The sequence below is a fragment of the Lutra lutra genome, chromosome 16 (genome assembly GCF_902655055.1).
Source record: "Lutra lutra chromosome 16, mLutLut1.2, whole genome shotgun sequence".
NCBI classification, from domain to species: Eukaryota; Metazoa; Chordata; class Mammalia; order Carnivora; family Mustelidae; genus Lutra; species Lutra lutra.
In genome coordinates this window covers 2,729,552-2,757,434 of record NC_062293.1, presented here as the reverse complement: position 1 = coordinate 2,757,434, position 27,883 = coordinate 2,729,552, and the positions used below count along the sequence as shown (strand labels likewise).

At 57.5% G+C, this 27,883-nt stretch overlaps 1 protein-coding gene across 1 annotated transcript in view; it reads right to left on the bottom strand.

The window, feature by feature from the left end:
- Positions 1 to 27,883, bottom strand: part of LOC125087533 (uncharacterized) — a gene marked incomplete at its 5' end in the record, with an annotated part of 360,005 nt that overhangs the window by 245,223 nt on the left and 86,899 nt on the right. The window contains 1 exon segment of the mRNA XM_053447808.1: positions 15,837 to 15,976. Coding sequence (XP_053303783.1) covers positions 15,964 to 15,976 — 13 coding nt within the window.

Here is a 27,883-nt window from a genome sequence, read left to right as displayed (position 1 = left end):
GGTGAAGAATGAATAAAGGAGGAAATCAGTGCAGAGGCTTCTCAGAATTTTAAAAATAGAAATACTGGAGGATCCAGTAACTCCCCCACTGGGTATTTACCCACAAGAACCTAAAGCACTAATACAAAAAGATACATACACCTTATGTTAATAGCGGTATTATTTACAACAGCCCAGATGTAGAAGCAGCCACATGTCCCCCGACAAATGACTGGAAAGAGATGATGTGGTGTCTCTACGTATAATGGAGTGTTGTTATGCAGTCATCACAAAGGATGAGATCTTGTGGTCTGTGACAGCGTGGATGGATCTAGAGAGCATTACACTAAGTGAGGTAAGTCAGATGGAGAAAGACACCATATGATCCCACTCATACATGAAATCTAAAAAACAAAGTAAACAAACAAAAAACAGAAACAGACCCACAGATGCAGAGAACAAATTGGGGGCTGCAGAGAGGAGACGGGACAGGCAGGACAGGTGCTGTCCGGCTTCACAATGTGCACATCTCCCCACCTCCCGGGGAGATCCAGCTGTGCTGGCAAGGGGACACCAGAGAGAAGAGCCCCCTCTCCAAACAGTTCCTCCTTCTCTGAACCCCTGTACCATTTCTAGGTGGAGCTTCACTGCTGAAGAATCACAGAATATGTGTGCCCGTCTGAGCCTCACAGCGTCAGCACACAGCCTGTGCACTCACACGACAAGTGTCACTTACTCCCAGGGCTTGAATGGCAACCCCCCACCAAAACTCATGTGCATCCAGAACCTCAGAATGTGGCCCAATTTGGAAATAGGGTCTATGCCGACGTAACTGGCTATGGATCTTAAGATGCAAGCATCCCAGCTTTGGGCAGGCCCTGAATGCAGTGGCCCATGTCTCTATGAGACCGTGGAGGGGAGATGTGGATGCAGAGACACGGGGAGTAGGCCACATAAAGACATGGAGGTAGAGATGGGAGTGGCGGAGCTGGACACCCAGGACCACCGGCGGCCCACAGGCGCTGGGACAGAGGCCTGGAGCAGACTCTCCAGAAGGGGCCTCCAGGAGGAGCCAACCCTGCCAACACCTTGACCTCAGACTTCCAGGCTCCAAAACCGTGAGGTCATAAATTTCGGTTGTGTTCAGCCCGCCAGACTGTGGTATTTGTTACGGCAACCCTAGGAAACCACTACACGTGCTAACGTTCCAGATAATTTACCATGTTCATCACCCGCCTCCCTTCTCTAGACTGTATGTTCTTATGAGGGCAGACAGCTCTGCCTCTTTATCCACCGACAGGTCCCAAACTCCCAGAGCAGCGCCCACCACGTAGCGACAGATCAGTAACAACAATGGATGAACACTGATAACATGCAGGCTCTGGGTCAATCCGCTGGGCCCTGAGTCCCAGCTCTATCTTCTACTAGTCCTGTGACTTCAGGCAAGTCCCCAGACCTCTCTGAACCGCAGGATCCTCTTCTGCAGGGTACAAGCAAGAATGGCCACTCCTCGTGGTGCTGTTACCAGGCATAAATGCTGGTAAAGGCTTACAGTGTGCCTGGCACACAGTAAGCCCTCAAATGTTAGGTGTCAGAAATGGAGTCACTCTAAAATAAATGAACAGTGCGTTCCCGACAGAGGCGGAGATGCCTCCATGGGGGTCACGTCGGGGGACGTGGCGGTGAGGGAGGTTCCTCAGCCTCCGGCGGTGGCCAGCACAGCCCGCAGTACAAAGAATATATCCTGCCCCCAGTGTCCATGGCGCCAGGCTGAGATGCCCAGGCATCAGGTCCACAGAGCAGAGCCAGCAGCACACTGACACGCGGAGGTACTCAGACACCGAGCAATCAACATGGGGAGGTCGCATCTCTAAGGCAAGCCCAGGACCTGACACCGTCTGCAAACCCCAGAGCTCCTGCAGCCCGGGAGCAGGGGAGATCTGACCTGTACATCCCCTGGAGGCACCCTACCCACGCCCGCTTCACGCCACCACCCAGCCACCATCCAAGGGCACCATCGGCCGCCCAGGGCCACCCCTTTAGACATAAACTCCTCCCCTCTCCAGCGCGGAGGCCCCGGCAGCCTCCAGCTATGGGAAGTGTGTGGCTGCTCTCCTGGACCTGGACCAGGAGATCCAGATGGGGAGAGCAAACCCCCATTCCCACGTCCCCACCAAGGGGACGAGTATATTTCCTCTCCTCCCGGAGCACGTCCAATGCGGCAGGCGCTTTGCCAGGGAAACATTAGCGATGGCCTGGAGAAGAAGGGACTGTTGGTGGCGGATGGGCACCCTGCTTGGTCCGCGGCTGGGGGAAGACACCCGCCAAGGCTGAGAACGGGTACAAGAGCAGGAAATGAGCCCAGCCAAGCAGCGGACCTCAGCCCACAGAGGAGGCCGCTGGGCCGCTCGGGCCCCCAATTAAAGCCTGGTACATCTGTCGGGGCGACCTGGGGACAGGCAACAGATTCCCCCGCAGACATCTGCCTCGGGAGGAGCGTGCTGGCGGCAGACTCGGGGTGGGGGAGGCCACTGCAAGCTGCTGACTGCCGCCCAGGGGAGGGAGGGAGGGCGGGCGGGAGGCGGCTCTTTTTATAGCAAGCAAACAAACAAACTGTTTTGCTTTAAGAAGCCAAAAAGGAAAAAGAAAGAAAGAAAGAAAGAGAATATGTCTCTGCTGGCTACTGGAAGAGCGGCAGGAACCATCTGGGTTGGCCGAGGGGAGAAGGCCAGGAGCCAGGCACGCTGAGGCCAGGGCCTGCCTTCCGGGGCCCCTCAGACAGCTGGGCACCAGGCTGGCCTGTGCCAGCCGGCTCCGGCCATGAGCTAGGCCCAAGGCCACACAGTGTGTGACTCACCCGACTCCTTCCAGAAGCACAGGGACACTTCCCCAGTTTCCCAGGGGAAGGGCTGGAGCCTCAGCCCACTCGTGAGGCCACCGGCCAGCGCGTGGGAGAACAGGGTGCATCCCCCCCCTGCACTGCTGTCTGTCTGGCCTTCCCCAGCGAGCCTTGAGTGGAGCCCCCCCACCTCTCCCTTGTCCCCTTCCCTGTCACCTCGGTTACCTCCATCCTTCCTCTGGTCTCCCGAGGCGCAAACTGATTCAAGGCACCGCGACCGTCCACCACAGCCTCCCCAGGCCGTCCCTCACTGACGCGTCGCTGGGCTGACATTGTGTGTCCCTTCCCCACTCCCATTGTTCACAGAGAATGCTGAGCTGCGAAGTGGAGAGAAAGCTCCATCCCGTCCTACACAGCATGAACTATTTATAACCCTGAAAACATCTTTATTATTATTTTTCTCCCCCCCACCACCAGAAACAATCTCACTCGATCCTCAGCACACACCGCTGAGGGCTGCAGGGCCGCGGGCCGGGGCCTTCCTCCGGCCCTGCCCCTCGAGCAGATGGCGGCGTGGGCGTTAGGTACCAGCCTCCTGGCGATCCGAACATCTGTTCCCGTTAGAAAATGCTAATTGCCATCAATCAGGAGAGCACCTACTCACATTTACATGCAAAAGCACATACACACGGAAAAAAAAAATACATCTAAATTTCTCCAAGCACAACACTCCCTGCATCTTAACGAGGCGGGCCTGTGCCTTCGCCAGGCGATGAGCAGCCGGGAGCCAGCCCTCATCTGGAAGGTTCCAACCTGGACCTCCCCAGGACCCGCCCTGGACCCACAGCAAGGGAAGAGGTGGGGGGATCCCGCGGTGGGGGCCTGGGCTCCAGCTCCCCAAGGCCTCTCATCTGCGCACCCCAGGGGGACACAGAGCTGCTGGCTCTACACAGCGAGGGTCAGGTCACCCGAGCAGAATGCCTGCAGACACCCAACACTGCTTTCTGCTCTCCTACATTTGGAGGGGGCGGCGACCTCTCTCTGAGCCAAGATTCTGGTTGTCTCCCTATCGCTCAGAAACAATCCCGGCCAAACCCTTCAGCCCAGAGGTCTGCTGCATTTCCACATCTGAAGGCTGGTCCAGAAGTTTCCCCGCCCTGAGCTCTTGTGTGAAGATGCTGTGTGGCCCGGGTGTGTTCCAGCCCCTGGTGCAGGGAAGGGACTGCTACAGTAGTATGTCAGGGTCAGGAGGGATGGCAGCCTGGTGGCCCTTCTCGCCCCTAGCTCCAGGTCCCCGGGCTCCACTAGAGCCTTGGACCACCATCCGGCCGACACATCACGCACTCCCCTTAACCCTCGGTGATCTGGAACAGTACTGGGAGACTGGGGGACACGCAGAGGATGGTCTGCAGCGACTCGGGACACGGACAACACAGCACAGGTGATCCTCTGCCAGCAAGCTGAGGGCCCTTGGTGCTTCCAGAAGGTGGGCCTGAAGTATCAGCCTGTTTTATAATGAGAAACGAGGATTTTCCTGAAAGTTCTTCCATACACCCCCACACACACTGCCCAAAGAAAGCTCCTTTTCTTCTGGGCGCAGGCACTGTTGCCAGCCCTTGCTGCTATGGGGCCCAAGGACTGGTCTGAGGGGTCCACTTGTCTGAATGAAGACAGGAGTCTCACAGCTGATGGGCGAGGCCAGGCTCCCCTCACCTGGGGATTGACACTACCAAGTGGGAAGGGCTCCGAGCTGGCAGGTGGTGTCACAACCCTGATGTGTCACATCCTAATGGGGCAGAAATGGTCTGTGAGCCCCACGCCAGGGCTGCCTACCTTCCACGTGAGATGTGTCTACAGGATGAATGGCGGGTCTGGGATGTATTAAGAGAGACTACAAATCACCTCTCTCCCCATCTATTCTAGTTCCCCAAAGCAAGGTGTCTTTGTCAAGTGATGAGCAGATGGGAAGGAGCCAGGCCCAGGGAGGGAGGAGAGGGAAAGGGAGGGTGGAAAAACTCATACGGTTTTAACTCCAAATTCTGGTCCAATTTGTTCTTAAGAAGGCTCCTGTGCTCGGTGCCTGGAAAAGGCAGGTGTAGTGCTGGGGACATGGCCACGTGATGTCTGTGAAACGTGTCCTGGCTGGACACTGTGGCCAGCACTACTGTCCCTGCTCCATGCCCTGCCTGGTAAAGAAAGGCTTCAAAACCTACAGCTTCTGTTCCTGACCATTCCCCAATAATGAGAGTGGGTGGCCATCCACGGACCCTACATCACTCTTGCCCCAGGCTCTGTGGCCAGCCATTGTCGGGACCCAGTGGGACTTCACGCTGACCCGCTCCATGCCAGGCTCCGTGACCTGGTACGTCTGTACCCCGTGTTCTGCTTTAACCAAGCTCATTATTGTCTGCTCAGAATCCACTATTTCACTCCACTAAGGTCTTGTGAGTGCTCCCAGGTGTATAAGCAGTCCTCCCTCGCCAGACCCTTCCCATGGTGCTCTCTGAGCCTCCAATTTCTCCTTCAGCCTAGGCTTGGACTTCTCCCCTCAGAGGAGCCATGGGCTCAGGGACCTAGATAGATCCTTCTCCAACACAAGGGACCAGGCATCATGGGGCCTCCCTCCTGAGCCCTGAAGCTTCCCCACAGCACCCCAGGCGTTCTGCTTCCCTTCCCACTGAAGACACAGAACATCCCCTTGAACAGGCACCTGTAGGAGCCTGGAGACCCAAGGACCCTAACCACACCCCAAACCTAAGGGCCAGCCCTGCCCTCAGGAGCCTCATGAAGCCCTGGGATTCTTGACCTCAACATAACACCATGGACCTTTGGGCCAAGTCATTCTCTGCTGGTGGGAGGCTATAGGAAGAGGTTTCAGACACGGCCAATGTCACTGGAGGGCACAGTCACCAGCTGAGACCCAGGGCTCTGACCAGAAAGCCTCACAGGTTACAACCACACCCCAGGTGGTCAGTGCTCACTCGTGGAGTGACCAAGTGTCAGGGACGCAGTGGAAGGTGATGCATCCTGCCTAGGAGGTTGGGGAGGGCCTGGGAAGCCCTCATGGAGACATGGCAGTTGCACTTGGCCTGGAAGGAGGAGCTGGATGTTCACCAGCTGTGGGAGGGTTGGGGAGGGGGAACAGGAAACACCAGAGAGGCAACAGTATGGGCAGGACAGCCAGGAGACAGGAAGGGGGGCAGGAGCAGTTCAAGGGGGCCAGACCTTGGAAATGAGAGTCAGATGTCACAGGACACACATCAGTCCTGTTACTCCAAAAAGTTCCTCTAGCATATTTCCACATCCCTTCCACCTTCCACCTGGCTTCCCTCCTTCCTCTTCTCATCGCATTCCTGCCTCACAGCTCACCTCAGTTAAGCAAGGAAATACAACCACGATCATTTGTCCTCACCGTACCAATAAGATCAAGGGAGGGTAAAGTCTTCAAAACAAACCGCACAATAATAGTAACAAGCAATGAAAATGACTTCCAGACAGAAAGAGAAGATGGATGGATGGATGGACAGATACATATACACATACATGGATTGATGGATGGAGGGAGGGAGGGAGGAAGGGGGGAGGGAGGGGTGGATGATGGATGGGTGGATGGACAGATACATACACACATACATAGATGGATGGATAATACACACATGGAGGGATGGATGGATGGATGGATGGATGGATGGATACATGGATGGACAGACAGGCAGATGAACAGATGGATGATGGATGGGTGGATGGGTGGGTGGAGGGATGGATGGATGGATAGATGGGTGGGTAGGTGGATGGACAGATACATACACACATACATGGATGGATGGAGGGAGGGAGGGAAGGAAGGAGGGATAGGCACATGAATGGATGAATGATGGATAGGTGGATGGATGGATGATGGATGGATGGATAGATGGATGGGTGGATGGGTGGGTACATGGATGAACAGATACATATACACATACATGGATGGATGAACAGACAGAAGGATGGACAATTACTCTGCAAACATTGTTCAGTGAGGAATGCTGCACCCATCCTCTTGGACAGGATCTGCCATGGAGGAAGGGCTTCTGGACACAGGTCGGCTATCACAGCCCCATCTGACGATCCTGCCTTCACACCTAGAGCCATATGTGACCCATGATTCAACTGTTGTTAGAGCTAAGGGAGAGCATTTTGAAAGAGACAATGAAAGCACCGTCTAGAACGTTGTACCTAAGACATCCTATGTAAGCCTTTCATGGAAACCTACTATGCACAGAGCTATGGGAAGAACAAGGCAGCAGCAGAAGCCAATGCCCTTAAGAAACCTGAGAGCGAAGGGGACCCAGTGGAGGGAGGATGACAGGGACCCAAGAGAACCTCCACAGTTGGAGAACATAGATCGGTAGCCTTCCTGGTCCCTGTGCAGACTGAGAGGGACAGCACCAGAGGACAGACAACAGAGGGTGGGATCTGGGCCATGCCAACTTGGCATCCATCCCAGAGAGCCGTTCCCCCAAACCTGGGACAGTCGGCATGCCTGCCTAGACCCTGCCGAGAGGAACCACAGTGGCCGTGCTGTTTTGGGGGAGAGGAGTGTCATCATTAAAAAAATTTCACTTTATTTTTAAATCATTAACAACTCACAAGGAATTGCAAAAACAGTACAGAAAAATCCCTTCTATTATGGGCTGAATTGTGTGTCCTCGGAATTCGGATGTTAAAGCCCTAACCCCACCTCAGAATGTGACTGTATCTGGAGATAGGGTCCTTACAGAAGTCGTTAAGTTAAAATGTCCCCCCATGGCTGGTGTTCTCGTGGAAGAGGAGATGTGGACAGATGTGCCTGGAGGATAACCCCGTGAGGACACAGGGAGAAGGCGGTCCTCGGCAAGACTAGGACAGGCACCTCGGAAGGGACCACCCCCACCGCCACCTTGAACGTGGATGTCCAGCCTCCAGAACTGCGAGCTGGTACCGCTGTTCACCTCCCACCCTGGGGTCCTAGGGACGGCAGGCGGAGCACACACGCCCGCCACCACCGCCACACGATCTCAGAGCTGCACCCCGCTCTGGGCGCTCCAGCCCTCAGCACAGCCCGCTGGAGCCTCCCCAGTTTGGAGCTGGGACCTGTGCCCTGTCCTGTCAGGGCCACCCAAAGTACATGTGGTGAAGGGGCGTTTTATTTCCAACGCACTGGAGATACAAGCCATCCCATAAGGAATATATATGCTCCACAGGGGATTACTGGAGAAATGGAATAAAAAGGACAGTATACAAAGCCCAAAGACTCATGAATCGGTCCACGAGATATAAAATCTCTCTTACAGGAAACCCTCGGGGCTTGCTTCAGCTCTGCACTCATCTCTCAGGGACCAGCGGCACCAGCTTGCGGGCAGGCTCTGTCCACACCCCTCACTTTGAGTACCTCTGATTTGGATGGTATGAGACATGAGACCTGAGCCAGGGCCATTCCCGAGAGCAGCTGCAGGTTCCAACTCTCGACGGCCCCACACTAATCCTATACCTGGGGCTCAGTTTCCTCGTGGCACTCAGCCCACACGGTTGTCATGAAGATTCCCAGGGATGATGCATGTCAGCCCAGCAGTGGGGACGTTGGACAGACAACCCACACGTACGGGTCACCTGTGATGTCTGCCTGTCCTGCCTTCACACCTTCGATACCATGTTAGAGACCCCAGGCCCACAGACGCCTCCCATATGAAGGTGTTCTAGGAGCTGCTATTTGATCGTGGTTGAAGTGGGTTCTTGGGTTCATCTTCTGATGGTTTCCAGGTCCTTCCATAATGCTGACATCCTAATTAACCCCGCAGGTAGCCGTGGGTGGCCACACCCCGCAAGCTTCCTGTAGCCCCAGCCGTTCCTCAGCAACACTCCACTCGATGACACAAGGTCACTCAAAAACACCATCTGTCTAAGCTCTACCTCCTCTCCAACCCCGAAGAAGCAGAGAAAAATGACTCTGGCCTGCCTCCGTGTTCTCCCTCCGACACACACGCACACACAGAACTGAAGCCGGGCTCATCCCGACCTCGGGTTCCAAATCAATTTTCCCTCCTCTGACATCTGCTGACATTCCTTTTCTGTTCTTTGCCCCACAGAACACAGATGTCTTTGAAAGCACCCGGCCTGGGAATACCTAATGTGTCCTTGCAAATAGGATAAAAAAAGAATTTTCTCCCAGTCCATAAAAATCCCTGCTTGCCCTTTTGCCCTTTAAGTGAAGTCCACTGCCAGCCCGCGTGTAGGTGCAGAGGGTGATGGCGGATCCCAAGGGACCGCAGGGTGCCCCGGGCACTGGAATCAGCAGGAACAGCGTCACCCTGGGTGAGGTTGAGCCTCAAACCCTCACCACCCCAGAGAGTAACCCAGCTTGAGCGTACACTCCATGAATGGGCACGTCCCCTGGAACCCGCCCATGTCTCCAGCGGGGACGTCTCTACGTCACACGGTCCAGGCAGCGACTCTGTGTGACAGGAACCCTTCAAATCCCGTGTGGACACCCACGTCAACCAACATCCTGAGGTATGAAGCTTGTCCCTCCCCCTCCGTGCACCTGAGGATGGCGACAGCCATGTTCCGCCCCTCCCCAGACACGGCCCTTCTCCTGATGCTCAGCCTCACAAAGGAGCGAGGATCAGGAACAAAGTTGTCCCAGAAAGCCACCTCACCCACATTAGACTTTTGCATCCGTCAACATGGGCGCAGCGTGTCCCCAGGCTCGGTTTCCTGCCTGTGTTCCTCCTTGTCCCTGGTGCCATTTGTTCCTCGTTCCACTGTCCTCGTGGGCCCCTCCCCCAGCTCCGGAGTATCACTTCTGCCAGCGTCAGCTTGACTGTCGTCCTCCCGGACGCTGCTGGCCTCCTTCGCCTTCAGGGCCGGCTTGTTCCTGAACTGCCACCCGACTGCACAGCCGGTCCCAGGGCCTCCCCGGGGCTCTCCTCCCTCCCCTCCTCCGCCCCTGCTCCAACTTCTTCCGACCCCTTCCCTCCTCCAGGGACACCCTCACCGTGAACAAAACCGTGTGCTCTGCACTTGCCCCACAAACTGTCGTTTTCGGGCCTGGATTTGGAGTCTGGCTTTTTAATTCTTAGTTTGCTCTCGAGGCCCATCTCAGCAGTGGGATGGTGAGAAGGGGGTAGAGGGCAAATCCAGCATATGGGAAAGGATCTTGGCCAACGACTGCAGGCACCCCGCCTCCTGCTCTCGCTTAATGGAGGTCCTGTGACCGTGGGGCCTATAGGCACATTCTCGTCATCATTTTAAAAATGACTGATGAGCGACGAGCGTCCGCATGAAATCTGTGGGGGCAGGGCCCGCGGTTGGACATGTGGAGGTCACTGCCTGGGCTCACCTTCCTCCCAGCAGTCTCGGGAGACACAGTGGGTAGAATGATGTCCCCTAAAGGCATCTGCTGAAGACCTGACCCCCAGAACCCGGGAATGTGACCTTATTTGGACTTGGGTCTTTGCAGATGTCATCAGGGATTAAGACGAGGTCACCCTGGAGACCGGCGGCTCTACTCCTATGGCTGGTGTCCTCACAGGACAAGGGAAGTTTGGAACACACACCCACAAGGGAAGGCACGGGGACGGAGACACAGAGCGGAGAGGCCACATGGTGACAGATGCTGGGTTTACCAGCCAAGGACTGCTGGCAGCCCCCAGGATCTGGAAGAGCGGGCATGGCCCGCTGACACCTTCATTTCTGACATCCGGCCTCCAGAACTGAGAAAATCCACCGTGGCCCTTCGTGGACACTGGCCCAGGACGCACACAGGGAGCATCTGAATTCCAAGCGCTGAGGCCTGGGGACCAGGCCTGCGCCCACGAGATGGCGGCCGACTCCCGCACTCAGCTCAGCCGATTTCCATCTGGGGCGCAGCCGGCAGGGCTCACCTTCCAGCACCAGCACCGAAAGCTGCATCTGGAAACTCTTCTCACTTTTAATTGTTCTAAATGCTTCAACGCGAGTGACTAATGGGCTCTAATTGGACATTCCATGGAGGGGCTGCTGTGACTGTGCCCTCCGCGACCCGCCTGCCCCCAGGGCTGCTCTCTCGCACAGCTCCAAACTCACCAGGAAAAAACAGTGGCCTGTTCTCTATTTTACAAATGTCTCACCAGCGCCGACAGGTTTATTCTTCGACCAGCGAATATGGGGCAGAGTAAAGGACAGCGGGGAAGCCAAAAGCAGATGGGATCACACATCCCCACTGACTTCGGGGTTGGTGACACCTGCCTGGGACAGACAGAAGGGCTCCTGGAGGCAGAGCCATGCTGTCAACCTGGTGGGTGCTAAGGGTTTGCCAGGGAGGTTCCAGGCCTTCCTCGCACCCCTGGGGGGAGGGCAGGGGACAGAGGGAGGCAGTGCAGGAGGGCTCCATGTCCTCCTCCTCCTCTCCCTTCCTCATGGCCACATCCCCAGAACCTGTTTCAGCAGCAAGCACTCAGAAGCACGGGTTAAAGCCCATCTTGACACCCTTCCCGAGTTCTCTCTTCCAAACAACTTTTAGCAAGAAAAGAGGAACCACGGATGTTCCTAGAAGAATCCATATTTCCAAAAATGGGCTTGAGCCAGAGTCCTCAAATGAAACCATCAGGTCCGGGAAGAAGTGAGATGGCCCTGTGTGAAGGCAGCACCCCTCCCCCCCGCCGCCAGCAGCACCCAGGACTCCCTCATGCCTGGCAGGGATGTACGACCTGCAAGTGCCTGGAAAATACCCCGTGAGCTGCTGCTGTGACCAGATAAAGCCGTGCTCTCCCTCTCCCCGCCAAGAGGCCACATTCACCCCGACACTCTACAAAGCTACGTGTACATGAACACTGCCGATGCGGGCGGCCTTTGCTTTGGCTCGGCCTCCCGAGGAAGCCGTCATGTGATGGAGTCCAGTTCAACAGCTTTTCACAACAAGCAGACAAGAGACGGGCGTGATGGATGGCGCAGGAAGCGTTCTCATTCGGGGATAATTTATGGGAAGTCGCGTGTGGCAGCTCAGGGGTCCATCCCCGCTGCGGGGGGGGGGGAGGCGTGGGGGGCTGGGGTAGACAGATAGATTCTCCTGTTGAAGGGGGCAAAGCCCGATGTGCGCCGGCTGCAGAGCTGTGACATGTCCACCCTCTGCCCCAATCCAGAGCCCACAGCCCCTGCTCTCAGGCACACGCGTGTCCCCGCACACGGCCATGTTTCACAGAGGCTCGAGGCCCAAAGCCAGTCTCCTTGAGCAAGAAGGCCACCGTCTCCTCCCCTGCAGGAGCATTCTCGGAGGGCCGGGAGGTCAGGACAGAAGACCTTGCTTATCGCTCAGCTCCAGAACACGGGTGGCTCCCTCCCCAAAAACATCTGGAGAAGGAACAGCTGACTGCATCAGAGGGACCCTGACGCACACAGCACAGGCGAGAATGGCAAGAGGGAGGGAGGGTAAGGGGAGGACTGGGATGGAAAAGCCGAGACACCCACGGTGAGTCTTTCCAGGCTGCAGGCCAGCGGGTTCCCTCCCCAGAGCCCCAGAGCATGGTCTGCCCCAGGCCTTCACCACTGCAAGTAAGAGACAAATCTCATTTTGTAGCAGATCAATTTCCATCTGTGTGTTAAATAGGGACTCAGAATTTATAGTAAAATCCAAACTGAATCCATATTTAAAGGATAAGCCTTAAAATGGGATCTAATTTATGGGACCGTTTCCAAGGCATAGGAGGTGAGCCCCCAGGCCCCCAGGAAAGGATTCTGCCATGGTGGGGAGCCACACTGAGGGGTCCCACATACCCAAGGGGACGGAGCAGCCCCTCGAGGAGCAGAGGTTCCAGCATCTTCTCGCTGGCCCTGACCTTGCCAGAGACTGACACCAAAGCACTCAGGGAGGCACCTCCCTGGTGACTCGCTACCACCATGGAAGGCATGCAGGAGCAGCTCACGGTCCCTCTCTCCCCCACATCCCCCAGACCCCCGTCCCCAGCCGGCACTCCTCCTGCCTGCCACCTACCAGTGGAGGCCAAGACTTGCTCCATGGGTGGGGAGCAGCAATGAAACCCCGGGGAGGGGCCTGCACAGGGGGCATGGATGGCAGGTCGGGTCCTCTCCCTGACTTTCTTTCCAGACATCAGAGCCCCATGCTCTGGGGCACCTGGGGGCAGGCGTGGCTCCCTCTGGAGCCTGTGCGTGTCCCCTCCAGAAGAGCGGCAACTGGGGTGGGCCACGCCACAGAGTGGGAGGGTGTCCGCAGGGCTCAGGAGCTGGCAGGCCCCCGACCACAGCTCGGTGTGCTTGGCCTCTGCCGCCCCAGACCCACAGCCTGCCTGAAGCGGATGAAAAGGCGAAATACAGCCGGGCTTCCTCTGCGGGCTTCCACCTGCCGGCGCGACGGGGACCCCAGAGCCCTCCTCTGTGGCCTTCTCTCCCGGAGCCTGGACCCGCGGGGAGGAAGGAGACGCACATGCCCACTGCCCGGTCACCAGGTCAGAGCCTGCCTTCGGATCAGCGAGGGGCTGGGAGAGGGGGGTAGCTCCCGGTGGACAGCAGCTTGCACAGCCCCCGGGCCCCGAATTCCCTAGAGCTGCCATCAGGGACGCCCAGTCTGGTGCTTCCGGCTTTGACAACCCCAAGAATTGACCTTTTCCCCTGAGGCCGGACCCTGCGATCTCCTTTAGGGAACAGCGTCTTCCAAGGGGTCCCTGCCAGAGGAGGTGGGCGCTCTCGGCCCTTCCTCCGGGGCAGGGCATCGCGGGCACGTGCTTAGACCCAGGATCCTGGGATTTAGGGGCTGGCACATGATCCTGGGGGGCTTGGCCTCCGCTGAGGCCAGGCCCAAGCCATGTGCCCCCTATAGGGGGTTTTATGGTATCATCACGGATCCCCTGAAGGAGTCTGAAGGTCCCGTGGGGTTGCGATCTCCCCAGCCAGCGCATGCCGTGGCTCCTCTGTCCCAGGGCAGCCTGGGCAGTGTGATCTTCCCCTGCAGGCTCTCTCAGGGGCCCCCGAAGGTTTAGCAATGGGGTGACAGAGCCATTTCAGTGTAGAAGGGTGGTTGTTTAAAATTCTCACACCCAGCACGTCCCTGGGCCCACCATTCTCATCCCAGGTCCACCGCACAGCCGCCCCCACCCCACGACAAGCAGCAGCTTCCTTGAGGCTCCCTGCTTCTGCTCTGACTTCCTGCCCTGCCTGTTCCCTACACAGAAGGCAATGTTATCTACATACAACTCAAATCCAGTGACCCCCTCCTTTGCTCAGAGCCCTTCCCTGGCTCATGCAGTCTTTAAGACAAACTCCCAAATCCTTATTCCTGGCCTAAAAGCTTCTGATTTAGGCCCCACACCTTCTACCCTGCTCCCCCACAAGACCCTGGCAAACCAGCCCTTTCTGCTGCTTCTCCAACATGCCTCGGGGCCTTTGCACTCGCCAGACCCTCTGCCTGAACGGCTCTCCCCAGGCCTCGGCGGCTGGTTCCCACCCTTGCTCCCAACAGCCTCTGCCCAAAGCAGCAGGCTCTGGGGCCTGCCCGGGAATGTCCTGGGGAGAGCAGCCTCCACCACCGTGATCGCCTCCGACCACCTTTCCTCAGAGCCTCAGCACTACCTGACCTTACTCTATAGATGTGTTCGTCCCACCAGAAAGCAAACGGCGAGGGCTTGGCTTTGTCTCCCCCCCCCCATCTCCGGCCTGCACTGCTGGCTCTGCACGTCGGGGGTGCTCGAGGACGGCTGAATGACAGCATGCGACCGGTCCGTGAGCGTCAGCCCGCTGAAGGAGAGACCCAAACAGCCGGAGGCGGAGAGGAGCAGCGCACACCCGGAAGTGCCCGTGCCTGGAGGAAAATCTGATTCTGTGCACTCGCTCTTTCAAGGGGTGCTGGAGGGACCAGCCTGTGTCCTTGGCTTCCTGCCCGGATCTCTCGTCGGCATCGTGTGCTCCACCCAGGAAAGGGTCAGCACACAAGAGGGACAGCGGGACTCGGGCTTGAGTTGTTCCTGCCCTGCCTCCGACGAGCCTGACCCTCTCGTTTGGGGCAGTGTCTCTGCAGGGAGCTTCCTGGTGAGGGGGTCGAGACTACGTCTGGTTTTGTCCCTGGGCTCTGGAATTCCTGTCGCCTGTTACTCCCACACCTGACTTCCCGCTAACTGGGTGGCTCAGGGCTCAGGGTTCTTCAACAGAGAGGAACTGACTGGAAAGTTGAGACTTCCCGGCCCCCTCAGGGGAGAGAGGGGCAGGAGACAGGGTCCAGTCTTGTGACCAATGAAGTAATAGGGCTCCAGTAGAACTCTGGACACCCAAAGCTCAGGGAGGTTGGTGACAGGTGAACATGTGGATATGCTAGGATGGGGACGTGTCCTAACCCTGCAGGGGAAGGGCAGACTTCACCCCACGTGTGTCCTTTATTATAAAAATGTAGCCACAGGTATGGCTCTTAGGTTCTGAGAGTCATGCTAGCCAATTATCAAACCCGAAGGTCATGGGAATTTGTAGCCGGTACGTCCTCAGTGCAAGCGGCCCCCAAGACTTGTGGCTGGCGCCTGACACGGGGTGACCTGAAGGGGGATGGGCCCCGAGCCAGCAGTGGTACGCCGCTCACCCGCTAACCCCGGGTTGCTGCTGCCACAGCTGAGGTGGGATGGAGTGGATCAGGCAGTCCCCTCGGGAACCCCATGGAGCCCTGAGCACCACTCACTGGCTGCAGGGAGATCTGGGCAGGGGAGAGTCAGACCTGGCCTCAGCCTCCGCCTCTCGCATGGACACCAGACGGTGGACACCACACCCCGTCCACCTTCCCCATCCATCAGCCGGGCTGATGGATTTCAGGTCACAGACGGCAGGTACTCCGTACAAATTCAAGCCAGCACATTCCCAGGGATCTGCCGACGCTCCCCATCCCGCCCCCTGAGCCCCTCAAAACCACAGCGAGCCTTACACCTGAGCCAGCAGAACATCCCCACCCTGCCCGCCCCTCATGCCAATGAAACGTTTTTCCGTCGCAAACCCAGACTCCTAGGACAGCTCTGGCCAGCGGCAGCCTTACCTGGTAGGGGTGGGTGAGGTCTGCTTCGCTGTAGCAGGGAGGCCTCCCGTGGGGCTCTTTCTGGAACTTTCTCGGGTGGAAGTTTGCTGGGAGAATAGTGAGAATCAACAGGAAAAGCTTCAGGTTCTCAGATTCTCAACCTGAAGGAAAAGAAAAGAAAAAAATGTAAATGCTTTTGAAGCAAACATCCTCTTTTTGATATAAAACAAACCCAGGGTGATTGCCCTAGAGAAGACGGCTGCGGCCCAGTGACCACACCCCACGGGACCAAGAGGAACCTGAGGGGTAAAAGCATTAGGACCCTATCGCCAAACGGCAGGTGGGCGCCCGTGCTGCAGGCCGGCCCCCCCCCGCAGTGCCCTGCAATGTTCTCTAACCCCTCCCCGCCCTGCTGGCTCCCGCCGGTCTGGTCACGCGATGCCCCCATTTCCTGCCTCTCCCGGTACAGAGTCCAGTACGCCCCCACTGCTACCACTGCCGAAACTCCCTGGTCCCTCTCTTTTTAAAAGGCTCTTTGGGTGATGTCACCCTCCTGACATATCCCCCCGATGCCGTCCTGTGTCGCTGGGAGAAAACACCCGGAGTTGCCACAGTGGCCTGCAAGCCAGGAGCCACCAGGTTTGAGGAGCCCGATGCTTCCATGATGTGGCGGGACTAAGACGATGGAGGCGAAACTAAGCCGCACGCTCTTGCTTGGGCTGTGGGTTCACAGCTTCCTGGTAATTCTCCCTCTTCCCACAGGACCCGAGGCAGTGTCCCTGCCCGCTGCAGCCCTGGGCCTCCAGGCTGTCCCCCCGCAACACAAGCAGGCCTCCCCCTGCACCACACCTTCGTACCTGCACTGCTCAGGACCCTCTTCCCTACGTAACCACATGGTTGCCCCTCCCTCCCTGGCGACTCTGATCTATGGCATCTTCCAAGTGGCCAATCCCAAGGAGAACACCTTATCAGACATGGCGGCCATCCCCCATTCCTGCTTCCCTGGCCCCATCGACCTCCCCCATGACTGATCACATCTGCTTCCACACAGATGCCTCACGCCAGAACAAGTGCCCCGAGGGCAAGTACCTGAGTCTCTTATACTCAGTTCTGATCCCCTGTGTGCAGGCCGTGCCTGGCACACAGTCAGAGCTTACTCAGTGCTCGTCAAGAGAAGGCATGAAGACTCCCCTTCATTCTCCCCTCTGCACCCGTTAGGCTTCTTAGACCGGCGTCCTTCATCACACCCGGGAGCCAGAGAAACACAAGGGGGCTGGTTCGCTACTGTTTGGCCTTAGGAGTCCTTTCTTCGCTTCATTCAGTCCAACCCAGTGAGCGTGTCTCCAGGCAGACAAGACACAAACACCATTCAGGACCCTCTCTCTGGTCAGCCCCCGGAGACCGTCTCTGGGACAGGGTCCTGAGTCAGGCTGACCCAGGAGTGGTCCCCCCAGCCTGCCTCCATGGAAAGGCTCCTGCTGGCACATCCCCAGAAACCCCACAACGGAGCTTTAAAAAAGGAAAGAAAAGACTACCAGTTTGTTTCTTTTCCTAAAATCCAGTTACTTAAAGGGGAACCACCCACATCCCAAATGGCAGGGCCAACCCCACAGAGCACTGCCCACCGCAGACAAGTGCCCGGGCCCCACGTGCCTTCCCAGTGGCCATCCATGCCATCCCCGCACAGCGCCAGGAGCTGGGCATTGGAGAGAATGGAAAATGGAAAATGGCCCTGAGCTCCGGGAGGCCACCTGTCAATGGGAAAAGCAAGTGTGAGATCTGTTCTCCTAGGTCCATGCTAAATTAGGCAGTGGGCGAGGTGGCCGGGGTAGGGCCCAGGAGGAGGAAGGGGAGCAGGGCAGAGGGGGCTCCAGGTGTGACCACGTAGGTGGGCAGAGAGGGCAGGTAGGCAGGCTTCTCTTAGAACCAAACACCGGACCCTCAGCAGCCAGCACAAAAGGCAAGGGCTGGAACTCATTCTGCACCAGACCCACCGGAAGAGGAGTAAGGGCGGCAGGCAGACAGCACCCCGGGGACCTAAACCCAAGGACAGATGACAAGGGACAGGGGGCAAAGACAGGGAGGAAAGCAGGACCGCACAGGCATCTAGGGACCCCTAAACTCCTCTGTCCCCAGCACACTGATGGTTATCTACAGTTTTTGAAACTGGGCCACCTTCTCCAACATGATGCCTTCACGTCCCCCAGGACCCCCTGCCACTCCCCTGCCACTCGCGTGTTGAGCTGTGCACCCGGTACCCCGACTCTGCACCCCCCTCAGGAGCCACGCAGGCCCAGAGAGGAGACGTTAATTCACTCTGCTGGGTGGTGCAATACCGGCGGTGCTCACTTAGATGGGAGAGTGTGGGCCACGGGGTCACTGGGACTGGACCAGGGTGCTTTCCCCACCCCCCACCCCCACCAGGGTGAGCAGCCCTGCCCTGGCCAGGCCCCGGGGACCCAGGGCAAGAGCCAGCCTCACCAGTGTCCGGCCGCCCTCTGTCTCCTTAAACGAGAGATCATCTCATGGCTTGTCTCGGATTGCAACAGCACGGTCTCCCCCACTCTGCAGGAGGAAACACCAGCCACCACCCACAGTGCAGAACCAGGGGCTTCTGCCCTGGGGTTTTCAGGGACATAAGTCCCAGCTGCCAGCAGGAAGGGCAGGTCCCACCTCCGCCTTCTCAGAACAGATAATAGAAAGAGGCAGAAGGCCAAGTACGTAGCCATGAGGTCTTTCTAGGCCCCACGGCTGGCTCTGGGAAAAGGGAAAAGGAAAGGGATCCCTGGGTGGCTCGGTCATCTGCCTTCAGCCCATGTCATGATCCCAAGGTCCTGGGATCCAGTCCCACATTGGGCTCCTTTCTTGGAGGGGAGCCTGCTTCTCCCTCTCCCACTCCCCCTGCTTATGTGCGTACTCACTCTCTCACTCTCTCGCTCTCTGAAAAATAAATAAGTAAAATCTTAAAAAGAGAAAGAAAGAAAGAGAGCAGAAGGCCCATGGGGCTCACAGCAGCACAAGACAGTGAGGCCTGCCTAGCTGAGGTCCAGGGTCAAGACCACCGCCTGCTGTCCCAAATCCAGCAGAGGAGGGGGCTGCCTCTTCCCCCCACCTGGAACCATGTTCACTGTGTCCCGCCATGCACCAAGCACAGTGGCAGGTGCCCGTGGTTCCAGCCTCTACCAGCGCATTGCCCAAGGCCAGAGGTAGTCAGGAGCCTCCAACTGCTGACCATCAATGTCCAAGTCCTTGTGCCTCCTGCGGGGCTGCCCACCCGCGCACCCCGCAGAACCCCAGGGCCAGTGGCACAAGGGTTCACTGATGGCCAGGACTCTTCCCTAAATCCTCGACCTACTTCTTCGGGATCTAACCCCCTCACTTTGGATGGGGGAGCGCTCCAAATAATTTGGGGGTGGACAGAGGCCCCCAGGAAGGCTGGACATAGGTGGGGGGGGGAGCAGACGGACATGATCCTGGAGAAGAGCCTATTGCTGGAAAGTACCAGGTGTGGTCCTACCAAGGGCAAGGGCAGGGAGCAGGCGGGGAGGCTTCAGTCTCAGGGAAGGTCTCCCCAGGGCATTCCTCCTCCTCCCCGTATCTCCAGGGCCCATGGTGGCTACAGAGCCAGCCCAGCTCCCAGCTTGGCTCCCAAGGGGGCAGACAGCTGGGGCTGCCTTTGGTGCAATGGCCCAAAAGGCCTCCTGTTGGGATTATTGCCATTAGGGAGAGAAGATGGAAAATAAACACTGGGACCTCTAAAAAGTGTCTTTTGCAAAATAAATGAATGAATGAATGAATGAATGAATAAATAAATAAATAAATAAATAAGCCGACACACACACAGGTACTAGCCCAGCAGAGGCTGCTGCGAGAACAGACCTGCGCAGAGGGAAAGGTCCTCTGGTCACCCTCAAACTCCAGCCCTCAGAGGGACTGGGCAGCCGGCCCCTTCATTCCTCTCTGAGGACCCCTGACCTCTGCCCACTACAGGGCTGGGAGGGGGAAGGAGGGATTAGAGCTGAGGCAACACAGAGTAGCAGAGACACCCACCAGCACCCTCGTGCTGTGCCCCTTCCCTGGGCCTGGGGCGGGCACTCGGGCCCCATCTGAGCGGGCACGGCCCCACAGACTCAGGACTTTACCTTGGCGCCCATCCTCGTCTGCCCACATTCCCAGTCGATGTCCCTGAGGGCCTCAGGAAGTGGCATCTGCAAATCCCAGGGGCTCAGCTCGCCCATCTCGGAATAGGGCCTTGGGAATTGGGTGCGGAGGTCAGGAGGGACAGCATGATCGCTATGCTGTGAACATGAAAGTCACCAAGGGAGGAGATCTCAAAACTCACCATCCCGGGAAATCACGTGTGAACGTGTGAGGGGACAGATGTCACCCCACCTCGCTGTGGTGGCCACTTCACAGCGGGTACCTACCACGAGTCATTATGTTGCACACCTTAAACTCAGGCAAAGCTGCCTGTCCCTTGTGCTACAGTAAAACTTGGCAAATGCAATGTAATGACAAGGATTGGTATCCAATTTCTAAAAACCACCGACAAGTCCAAACCAAGCAGAGCTGCTTGTCCTACCAACCACACCGTCTGGTGGGACACGGAGCTGTCGCCCATCAGGGACGCTGCACTCAGCCTCGCTTCCTGTCCGCATTTCCCTCTGACGCGCTCCCCTCCCTACCACTCGTGCCCCTTCTCCTGGCTTCTGTCCACCCCTTCTCCAGCACTGTTCAGGGTGGTGGAGCATGCCTGTCCTGTTCCTCCCCTCCCTGATGCTCTCGGTCTCTGCTTCCCCACACACAAGCCGATGACCAAACCCAGAGCTTGACATGAGACGCGCTAAGAAAGCAAACCTTGCCGGCTCTTGAGCCCGGAGAAGGAGAACACGGGATGCTGCGTTCCGGGAGTAAAGATGATAGGGGAGTGCGTGATATTCTGAATACATGAGTCTCCTCCTTTCATTTTTAAACCAGAAGCCAGCTCCGTCCCTGACTCCCCTCATGCCTTATGAATCCAGTCCTTGACAAAAAAAAAATAATAATAATAATAATTTGGGTTTTATTATTCTGGCATCTAGTGGGAGTGGGTGACACTTCTACTGTAGCTGAACTGCGGCTGCTTCTTCCTTTTTTAATGCCAGTGAGTTTTAATAATACAGTGTACCTTTAGGTATTGTTGGAATGTTACATTATTCAACGCATCCAACAGGAATGAGAAGGCCCTTATGCAATTTACGTGTCCCCTGCGCTGTGTTTAAAGCTTGGGAAATGGAGGGGTGTAATTTGGGAAGCAATTTTCCCCAAGGTCGGGGAAAGCAGTTTCTGGCAGAAAGGCTGGGGGCTGTGTGACCCCAGTGACAGCCAGGCTTGAAGCGGGGGCCCCAGGGACTTCAGGCCCCCAGAAGCATTCCCCAAATGCGAGAGAACTGGGCTTGCGTATAGCCTCTCGGTGAAAAGGAGCTATCTGAGGCACTATCCAAAGTGCTCCCGGGCTCTCCTCCGTGTCTTCTGGGCTTCCCTCTCCGGATCAGCCTGGGTCCCTGAGTCCTGGAATCCGTGAGCCAGACCAAGGACCCTGCTCCAGGCCCTCGGGGAACCTTAGGTCAGCTGGTTCCTTCCTGCTGGCGGGCCCTTCCCAAAAGCACCATTCCAGAGCTGAGCATCCCTCCAGCCCCTCCCACACTAGAGACTGGGGACACAAATAAGAACACCGCACAGGTCTGTCCCCGAGGGGCTGCGGTGCAGAGGGAGGAGGATGCACAAACCAGAACCCCCGCAGAGGAGGGGCGTAAGGGCTTGCACGGGACCTCAAGTGCCACAGGGCAGACCTCAGCTGTGCTCGGGGCGTAGAACAGTGCCCGGCACAGGACAGGGGCTCAGTAGTGACGTGTGAGTGGCAGAATGCACAAAGTGCCAGTACTGGGGATGGGGGAAGCGTGCGTGGGGCCCTTAGCAGGGAGTGGGGTGTCTTCTGGGCCTGGGACCGGACGCGCTGGAAGGTGAGGCCGGCCGTGCAAGTCAGGCACCAGATCCAGGAGCACCTCGAACACGGCGCCAAGGACCCTCAACAGCCATGTGAATTTGAGCAGGAAACGACACAGACGCGTATCTTAGGAGGTTGGCCCTGGTGTGAGGCCAGGGCAGAAGGGGCTAAAAACCCAGGCAGGAATCTCAATGTGGAGGCAGCCGCGGGCTCTCTTGTGAGGCACTGAGACACACCAGGCGGTCAGAGACTGGTCAGGACCACGGACAGGACTTGGGGGCGTCTGCCAGGTGGATGTGGGGTTTGTCGTCGGGTCACGGGCACCCCCGATGGTATTCTCAACACCTTGGTATGCGTTAACAGCTACAGAACAAGGTTCCCCAAGGCTTGTGGGGTTGGGTTCAGACTCAGACATGTTGTGCTGGAAGAGCACTGGGATGTCTGGGGGAGGGGCTGTATGGCAGGTGGTCGGCTGCCAGGATCTAGGGCTTGGGAGACAGTCTGGTCTGCTTTGCGGATTGTGGCGCCCACCTCCAGGATGGCCACCACGATCCTCACCCACGTCCCCTGACACGGTCCCCTCTCTCCTCATGCCAGGGCCGGGCTGTGCCACCCCCGGAATGCACAGTACTGTGATCAGGCCAAAAACGATACCACCCGCTCTCACGCTGGTGGGAGCTGGCCACCATGTCAGGGAGACACACTCAAGTGGCCACAGGGAGAGATCCATGGAGGAGGAACCAGGGCCCCCCTCTGACAGCCGGCATGCTGACCGCAACCCTGTGAGGGCCGCTGAGCTGCACACCTCAGCTGCCTGGGCTCCCGGGCTCCTGAGCCCAGAGGGTGTGGGCTAAGAAATGACTTGTCTGATGCCACGAAGCTGTGGCATAACCGTTAGACCCGCAGATGCGTCATACGAGGGTTACAGCAAGGAGAGATGTAAGTGGTGGCTGCGGCCAAGGGCAGAGAGAGGAGCACCCAGTGAGAAGATGGGGGGAGCGCGAGGGACAAGGGAGCAGGGGCACACGCAGGATCCCTGGGAGGTGGCAGGGGTGGGAGAGAATCCTTTGCAAAGGAACAGGGGCCCCACCGCGAAGGGAACCAAGGCTTTCAGACACCGCAGGAACCCCAGTCTCTATTATGCCTCACGAGAGGGTGTCAGATGCTCCAGATCCCTAAGGGGCCCAGCGGCCCCCTGCCCCCCAGCAGGGACCCTCTCCCTTTCTGCCTCCTTGTGAGACCCGGTCCCATCTCATCTCTTGGGTCCCTGTTCTCCTTTGTGGCGCCTGTTGCAAATCGTAATTATATTTTAACTTGTTTCCTTACTCATCCGTGGTCTTGGAGGGCTGGGGACTATCTGTCTTGTTCACCACTGTAAACCCAGTGGCCAACACAGACAAGGTTCTCAAACACTTGTTGGGTGGATGAATAAACTAATGGAAAAAGCAAAACCCTCAGTCTCGCCTACAGGCCCAGGTTACCTGGGAGACAAACTACCCCTTTCCATGTCCCTCTCCGTGCCCCACACCTCTCTGGGGCGGGGGGATGGGGGGCAGGGTCCTGTGGCTATGAAGGAAAGCGCAGCTGGGAAAGGGGAGAGGTGAGGGAGGAGAGGAAACCCTGAGGGTGACCCAGACAGGCTCTTCGCACCCTTCTCCATACCCCGAGGGAGGCTGTGGTGTGCTCTGTGCTAGGTGGAGGGGACTGAGGCTGCCTCCCTCGTGGTCCTCAGTGGTTCACAGTCCAGTGGGGAGGCAGGCAGCCAGATGGGGCTAAGGGGTGAGGCCTGGACACTGACTGTCTCCCCGCCTTGTGCCCCTACCTGAGAGGCCCTGGGCTCACCCATGAGGGGGACCGCTCCCCTGTACTGGCAGTGACAGGCCCCCTTTCGCTCCTCACCTGCGACGTACTCAGGCCTGGGCAGGAGCATGGGCCTCCACTGCCATGACAGAAACAGACAATGACAATACACTCTGCGGCAAAGGGCTGTCCAGAGTGCCGTGGGCACAGCAAAGGTGGGAGTGGGCTGCGCTGGGGCATGGCCAGCTTTCAGAAGGAAGCAGCAGTAGGCTGACAGGAGGGTGCTCAGCCCCGATGCGTGGCCAGCTGAGGACAGGTGGCAGAAGAGAAGGTGGCTGAGGCCCGAAGGCCCCACAAGGCCAGCTTTAGGGTCAGCCCCATCCTGCCTACAGGGGAGGACAGGAGGCCAGTAGGTGCTCATAAAAGATAGCCTTAGGGAAGGGCCTGGAACCCACAAGGGATCACGGAGCTGGAGGCCGGTGTTCTTCACCAGGAGGACAGGAGAACACAGGGAGGGAGCCTTGTCTCTCAGCCCTGGCTGTCGGTCTACAGAGCTTGGGGGGGGGCACGGTCCCCACAGTTAATCCCCACGCTTGCTTCTCTGGGCCTTAGCACAGCCCCCAGCCCAGGAGAGGGTCTAACCGTCTCCCCCACACACCCCATCCCCTTTCTTCTGCCCTTGGCGGTACCCTTGCAGGCCAGGGACCCCAGCTCACAGACACCCTCCTGGGCAGGGCCAGGGAGAGGAAGTCACCCCAGGAACAAGGTGGGGGTTGAGGACAGGCACTTCCTAGGTGGCTTTCCCTGCTGGCACAGGGAGGCCCCATGAAGCTGCCCAGACAGTGGGACTTGGGGGTGGGGAAGAGGGGGCGGGGCACAGGTCTGCGGAGGGGCTGGGCTCCGGGGCAGCCTGGGCTGGGCAGATAGCGCAGCGGCCACAATCAGGAGCTCGTTCCCACTTATCTCCCTGCTGCCAGGTGTCCGTGCATGAGAAATGCAGCATTTGGTAATAGGATTTTGATGCTGAACAGCCGAAGTTTTCTCGGAGACTGGCTTTGTGTCACAAACGTAGGGAACCGCGACCTTAATAGGATTCTAACTTTTAGGCAGCAGACAGAAATGGGGAGGGCGGGATAGAGACTCCAGGATGCCCTCCCCAAGAACGCAGGGCCTGGGGGACCACGGGGCTGGTATGGGGGGAGCTTGTCGGCCCGGGTCCTGACAGCCAGGGGGCCTGGTGGAGACTCATTCCTGGGCTCCGCACTGCAGGAACAGGCCGCTTTCAGACCCGACGTCTCAGAACTGGCCCTCAGACCCCCATCTAGCTGCACGCTCAGGCCTAGGGGGTTGCCCACAGCCCGACTGTGCCGTTGGGCAGGTATTTAAAGAGAGCGCATGCAGGGAGGAGCAGCAGGGGCGGAGGGGGAGAGTGCTGAGCAGACTCCATGGCCAGCGGGGAGCCCGACATGGGGCTGGATCCCACAACCCTGAGATCACCACCTGAGTTAAAACCAAAGTCAGATGCTTAACTGGCTGAGCCCCCCAGGGCACACCCACCCTGGGGCAGGTTTTTTAAATGTTCCCTCCCATGGGCCGCCCCGTCCTCCCCGGGCGCGGCACACACGGCTCCAGCCCGAGCACAGGAGAATAACTTGCATCAGTAACGTGTTTAAAAATACATTCTGCCAGCTGCTGTAACAGCATTTGCACTGCACAGTCATCCCGAGAGAACTCCCCGGAGCCCGGCTCTGGGAGAATCCTAGCCAGCAGAAGTCCATCCTGGAGCTGGTGTGGGCACCGATCCTCGGCTGTCCCCACCTGCCCTGAGCACAGGAGTCAAACAAGAAGACAGTGCGACAGAAACAGTGCCCAGAAGGACTTTCTGGGCAGGACGTGGCCTTGAACCCCTGCCCAGGGCAAGGTGTCACATGTCCCTTTTCTTGGCAATCTGGAGCCCAGGGATGCCCACCTCTGAGCTCCCCACACGTGGTCTCGGAGGTTGGACAGCACTGTCACGGGAACACTTGAGGCCAGTCTGCCCCACATGGGCCTGGGCACTCTTGAGGATGATGCCTACCACCTAGGACAGGACATCTTTCTGGATGACCTGAGTGTCCCATGTGGAGGCAGGGGAGTGAGCTGATGATGCTGCCAGCCCTTTCTCTGCCTTGGATCCCTCTCCTGGCTGTTAGCTCAACAGAGCTGGGTTCCCATGGGTCTGCACTGGTCCAGGCCACCACCACAGTCCCAGTAAGGCTGGAGCTTCAGCCTCTGTCCAGCTGCCTGCACCCCATCATCTGGCTCGGGGACTTCAGCACCCCTGCCACATCAAGGAACCTTCTGGAGATGCGGGAATATTCCCTATCTCAATGTAGGTGATGGTCAGTCAGGGGTACACAGTTGTCAAAAACTCCTTCTACTGTACTAAGACCCATACATTTCACAATCTGTAACTGACTCCCCATTTTTCAACTGAAGAAAGAAATAACGTTTTGGACTGACAATACACCTTGAGTCAAAGCCACTCTCAGTTCCTAAGGCTCTGACAGGCTACAGAGCCTTTCAGTTGGCCATAGTCAGCGGCAGAAGCCCCATCAATACGTCTGGGAAGAAGCAATAATCGGGGCAGTGGTAGGGCATGTGTCCAATGCTCAGACTGAGACACCTGCCCCAGGGGCTGCCACCAGCAGTGGCAGGAAGGCAAGAGCCATCGGCGTGCCACCCAAAGCCTCAGTCCCAACCTTCGCTTGTCAACTCTCTTGCAATAAGAAGAGAAAGAGAGGAAACGTGATGATACAGGAACCTGTCCTCATCCAGGACCCTGTGCTGGCCACCCTGCATCCTGGAGCAGGGACTAGAATCTACTTCTGGCCTCTTCCAGTTAGGATCAGGTCAAAAGGAACATGCGCCACGGAGTCGGTGGTCTTGAACAGGACAGGTGGGGCACGCCCAGAGCTCTTCCCCATCCCCTCTGGGGCACCACGGCTACCATATCAGTCACCAAGCAAACACCCAGAGTCTGCCTTAAACTGTCCCAGATCCAAGGAGGCTGCTTCAGAACTGTCCTCCCGCTCCAGCAGTGTCCAGGTCCTGGTCTCGGACGGGCCTCCCCGGGAGGAGCAGAGGGTGAAGACCGTGTGCAGGAGGGCTCAGGAGACCCGCAGAGGGGACAGCTGTTGATGCTGAGAAAGAGATGGGCGCAGAGGGAGAGAAGAGGATGGGGAAGCAAGGGCCATCACCACCAGCTTGCTCGCTCCTAATTCGCTTCCTCGGTAAGAGGCTCTTCTGCCCACCTCCTGCCTCGTGTTCTGAGAGTGAAGCACAGACCAAGGGCCGGCAGAGAGGAGGCCTTTCCACGCAAGCCAAGGCCGACTCGTACTGTGCTGTGGCCTCCAGTGACCACTGGAGTGACCCTGGCCATGAAATCTGCCTTCCCGGGACCTGATTTTCCTTCAGAGGTCCTCTGGCACCCTTACTACCCAGCAGATGAGTTGTGGCTCATGTAGAGCTCCATGATGAAGGAGGACCTCCCCAGGAGCAGCATGGTGTGGTGAAACTAGGAGTACACGTCAGCAATGATCACTGGAGACAGACTTTATTCATCTACCCATCCACTTGTCCATCTGCCATCTCTCCATCTGTCTGTTCCTCCACTGTCCACTGATACATCCGTCCGTCCATCCATCCATCCACCGATCCACCTACCCATACCCCATTCAACCATTCAGCCATCTACCCGGTCACTCATCCAGCCACCATAACTCAACCATTCAGCCATCCAGCCATCCACCCACCCACCCACCCACCCATCCACCCATCATCCACAAGGTAAACTCAGCGAGGGCAAAAGAAGGCCCAGTACAGGAGCAGGGGCTGAAGGACAGCATTACAAAGACTGAAAGGTCTTCGAGTCCAGGCTTAGAGCTCAGATAAACCTGGAGGGAAACCCTGGCTGCCCTGTCACTATACCTGAGCAAGTTACTTAAGCTTTCCCAACCTCAGTTTGCCCACCTATGAAGTGGGCAACAACTTTCTTGTGGGATTACGATAAAAAGCAACTCATAAGATCACATACACAGGACGCTTAGCTGTGTGACTGCTCTACGGTTAGCACTAAATAGATGAAGGCTGCTATCATCTCCATTGTCGTCATCAGATTCACAGTCCTCCCCACCGACCGTGGTGGCACACGGTAATGAGACGCGAGTCCCTGTGCCACGTGTATGACTGCAGGTTTCCCATCAAAGAGCCGAAGTCTCTTTTCCACCCCATATCAAGGTGG